The sequence below is a fragment of the Varroa destructor genome, unplaced genomic scaffold (genome assembly GCF_002443255.2).
Source record: "Varroa destructor unplaced genomic scaffold, Vdes_3.0 BEIS01000004.1, whole genome shotgun sequence".
NCBI classification, from domain to species: Eukaryota; Metazoa; Arthropoda; class Arachnida; order Mesostigmata; family Varroidae; genus Varroa; species Varroa destructor.
In genome coordinates, this window is record NW_019211457.1 from 48,256,786 (window position 1) to 48,261,132 (window position 4,347).

At 35.0% G+C, this 4,347-nt stretch overlaps 1 protein-coding gene and 1 long non-coding RNA gene across 10 annotated transcripts in view; one reads left to right on the forward strand and one right to left on the reverse strand.

The window, feature by feature from the left end:
- ClC-a (chloride channel protein 2) overlaps nucleotides 1-4,347 on the forward strand; it is a 67,160-nt gene that overhangs the window by 53,931 nt on the left and 8,882 nt on the right. For all 9 annotated transcript variants that reach the window (XM_086986207.1, XM_086986206.1, XM_022805836.2 and 6 more), the window contains 4 exons: nucleotides 495-766; nucleotides 2,240-2,338; nucleotides 2,749-2,845; nucleotides 3,798-3,885. In XM_086986207.1, the coding sequence (XP_086842333.1) occupies nucleotides 495-766; nucleotides 2,240-2,338; nucleotides 2,749-2,845; nucleotides 3,798-3,885 (556 nt within the window). The remainder of the gene's footprint in view (nucleotides 1-494; nucleotides 767-2,239; nucleotides 2,339-2,748; nucleotides 2,846-3,797; nucleotides 3,886-4,347) is intronic.
- The window catches only part of LOC147756303 (uncharacterized), a 15,198-nt gene that overhangs the window by 4,200 nt on the left and 6,651 nt on the right, over nucleotides 1-4,347 (reverse strand). The window contains exon 3 of the long non-coding RNA XR_015325824.1: nucleotides 2,216-2,373. This is a non-coding gene — a long non-coding RNA (uncharacterized LOC147756303). The remainder of the gene's footprint in view (nucleotides 1-2,215; nucleotides 2,374-4,347) is intronic.

A 4,347-nucleotide genomic window follows, 5' to 3' on the forward strand; every position in this document is an offset into this window, starting at 1 on the left:
TATATATAAGCCTGAATCTTCAAAGCCTTTATTTATATGTTTTAAACGCTTTTTATATAAACCTAAATTAGCGTAAACTTGAATTTTCAGAAAGCTAGATATCACTGCTTCGAATCAACGATACGGCATATATCCCTTATCAAGCCGCGTAATGGGATTTCAGATGAGGCACTTTTAACCACCCTATGCTTGAGCCCTGAATCACCTCTAAATTCACTTTGGCCTTCTGGAAATTGTAGCGAACATAAATCAGTTTTTAAGACCGATTTGTATATCGGTAGCCATTGACAGAGAAGGCCTAATATTCCTTCTAATTGAGCACTTTTCTGTGTCTATTGAAGAAACTTTTGAACTAGACATTGAATCGGGTTTTAAAAACCAAAGCAACTGTCAGCAGTGTCTTTTATACAGTTGCTACTGCGAATGTGACTCAACTAGTAAATACACTTCCAGAAACATATACAAAAGTTAATTGACACAACTATTGATTTCAGACACAATTACGGCGGTATTCCGAACAAATTTTCGAATGGATTTTCCATTCGACCTAGCTGAGCTGCTTGTGTATGCTGCCATGGGAGCCGCGTGTGGGGTGCTGGGTGCTGCCTTTGTGTACCTTCATAAAAGAATCGTCCTTTTCAACCGAAAACATAAGCGCATGTCAGCGTTCCTTCAACGCAATCGTTTTCTCTACCCGCTGATTATCACGACACTCATTTCCACAGTTACGTTCCCACCGTTCCTGGGAAAGTACATGGCTTCGGAGGTAAGTTTTTGAGTTATCACTTTAAATGCGGATTATTTTTCTTTATTACTCTGATATTAAAGGAAATATACGAAAGACCAGGTTTTGAAAGACATGCTTTGTGATGTACTGAGTCGACGGAGGAAAACATGTTTTTTGTAGGCACTTGCAAATAGATTGTTAGCAGTTAAGTAATAGTTATTACTAATTCATGAGGCACATTTTATTTTTTAGTTGATAAACGCTCATTGTGGAAGTGTAGCATATGCATAGAACTGAATATTTTAAACCCTAAAAAGTAAAAAGATAAAGTCGCTTCCATATCTAGCATTGCCGAAGCAGGGTAGCTATGTAACGGTACAATTGGCTGTTGACAGAAATTTGTATCTCATATTTTATAGTAAGATGCCGATTGCCCTCCTCGATGCCTTCCATTCCTACCATTGTTTAACATCCCTTTGTAGGGGCATTATTAGCCAATTTTTTGCAAAGCGTGGAAACGAAAGCAGGCAAAATTTTAAATGCTGGAAACAGAACGAAGGGGTAAAATTAAAAATTATTTTATTATTATTATTATTAAGAGAGAAATCTCCATGTTAATGATAAATGCGTTTTTTTGTAGTGCAAACATCCACTAGCCTCCTTAAGAGATGTTTGTGCCATACGCTTGATACAAATAAAAATGAATAAAAACATCACAACGCAAAAAGTAAAAGAAGCGAATTGAAGCTAAATAATATGGTTAACGCATAACCGGCTCTAGTTTTATATATTATTGTTAATCCCTCTCATTTGGTCATATCCTATTTTCTTTATCCTTTTACTATTATTGAGTTCGCTTTTTGGTCTGAGCTTTCCTTATTATTTCAATCTCTCAGTCTTCTAAATATTTTCATCAATGATTTTTCGACTTAGACCGTGATGGCAGTACCCAATATACTTAAGTACAGGCTTTGTCAGTTGTATACAAATGTTAATTTATTTTGCTATTCAATTTTAACTGAACAAAAATGTGGGTTAGTGATCAGTGATAAAAGCCGTAAGCGTGCTTCACATACCATGATTTATGCCATATGGACATCGTTCAAGGGTTTCTGATGGGGGAGGGAGTTTCTTACAAAAAATTCCAAAATTTATAATGCCACTCCTCTAGGAAAAGTAAAGAATGATTGAGAAGTTCTACGGCGCGGTAGAACTTCGCTCTGTATGCCACCCAAAGCTTTTCATAAACCAGACGAAATGTGTACGTGTATCAGATGCGGAGAAAAATATGATAGATACCAGACCTCTAAATGTCCCCGTATGACCTCGGTAAGAAACCTAACATTTAATTTAAAATATAATGTTTCTCATAATTGCCTATAAGTATATTTTTGTTTAAAATGTGTATCTACTAATCTTTGTATTTTCTCTGACAAAAGAACACGAATTTTACCAAGCTGAACTAACTTGTACTGCATATATACGTACCCCTTTGCTTATTGTAATTTCCAGCTAACAACTCATGAAGCAATCCACGACTTGTTTTCTAATTTCACATGGGGATCAACGGACCTTGGCGTCGATGAAATGATTGTCGTTCAACGATGGCAGGTACCAAAGATTAAAATGTTATGTAGAATCCAGTCCTGTTCAGATTGTAAAAGACAGTAAAAAAACATTTACGTTTATTTATGTTGAAATGTAGAAGTATCTAGTACTGCCTTTGTGAAGTAACATATGACAGCTTAAACCTACGTGAGTTCTAAATAGCAGAATACTAGAATACTTATTATACAAATAGATTAAGCTACACTTCTAGTACAATAAACTTAATTGATTTTTAGCTGCGAATGTAGACGTCATTTCTGTTTTTACAACCTATCACTTCTTATGAATTTGCCAAGCTAAAAGAACATGCATTTATCAGGAACCTTTACGTTTCCGGAAAACCCGACTTTATGAAGTTCAGACGAACCGAAGTTCAGACCAGTAACTGAATAAAATGAAATATAAATTTCCAGGAAAATCCACTCGACTCATTCCATCTAACACTCATCATGTTTGTTTTAATGAACCTGTGGATGACTGCTTTGGCGGCTACAATACCCGTCCCCCTCGGTATGTTTAGATACAAGGTAAAGGCTATTTACAACTACAAATTAGCAAGTGCTGTTGTTCATCTGCTAAATTGTAGCCTTACAGTTAACACAGTTAGTCATGATGCATATACAACGCCACGGTTTGCGTAACTCTTTAACAATAGTAACTTGCAAGTAATAACAACAACTATATTATCTCAATTTATATAAGCGTTTCAAGTGTCAACTTTGAACTTAGCATGTACATTATACGAGAGAACTCAAAACATTTTTTACCCACATACATTACTGTGTGAGTCTAATTACCCTTGTTGTGTTTTAGTTCATATATAAAGACCTTCTTGGCACTATAAGTGGAATCAGGTCCGCTTAGCTAAAATCTTTTTCGCATAATAGTGGTAATACGTTGTCTTTATGTTGAAACTATCAGTGGATCAGAACCAGAATTTAGATTATTGGTTGGTAACGAGTTGATGAATCTTCGCGGTATGGTTAAGTAATTTTAGGTAGTATTTAAAAAGGCTCGGGCTTTTTGGATGGGAAAAGCCTAACACAACTATTGAAATGCGTGCTTATTGAATGTTATAATAAACATTAATAAAAATGAAAACGAGCATCTACTAAATTAATACTTAATTCCCTGTTGCCGTCCAACTTAATAATCATCACACGTAAACTATATATATATTATGAAAAATTGTCTTTCTTTTCTTGCAAGAATAAGCCTCGCATTACCGTTCTCCTTTAAGACCAATACAATTTTTTAAGTTTCAAAATCGAGTTTACGTAGATTATATATGTAGCTATATAAGCCACCTATATAAGATAAAGTGTAATCGCTCGGAATCAGTTAACGAATACAGAGATCCAGTTCATATGTAAACTAAAGAAATATTAATGATATTTAGTATAATTAATATTTCTTTAGTTGATTTACTTACTAAATATAAATAAATGCCATTTCTATTCAGGACTTTTCATCCCTGTGTTCAAGATGGGCGCAGCATTCGGTCGACTTATTGGCGAATCAATTGCACAGTATTGCCCCCAAGGCATAAGGTATTAATAATGATTTAAACATGTTATATGCTAAACTTGGATCCAATTGTTTGACAAGTATCTAATATAAACGTATACATAGTGAAGAAATACCCGGATGCAATCAGGGTAATTAGGAGAAGTAGTTGATTTTGAGAAATTTAGAACCATATCAGTATAGCCGAATTAGAGGCAGAAAGCAATCAATAATGTCTTTGTTACATCAAAAATGGTCTATAGCAAAACAAAAATTGTTGGCTCTATTATTATTAAATAAATATGCATACCTCTCGTGGTCTTGCTTGTGTTTGCAAACTATATTTCTCATTCAGCGAACAATATCGATGGTAGAAAGTAGCCTCTTTTCGCGTGAAGTCAGCAGTGTGGTATACGTCACGCGATACTACCCCAGTAAGAGCACTACAAAAATATTTATAGGCGCATGTGCTCACAGACCTACTCTCAGTCTACAAGCTTATACGT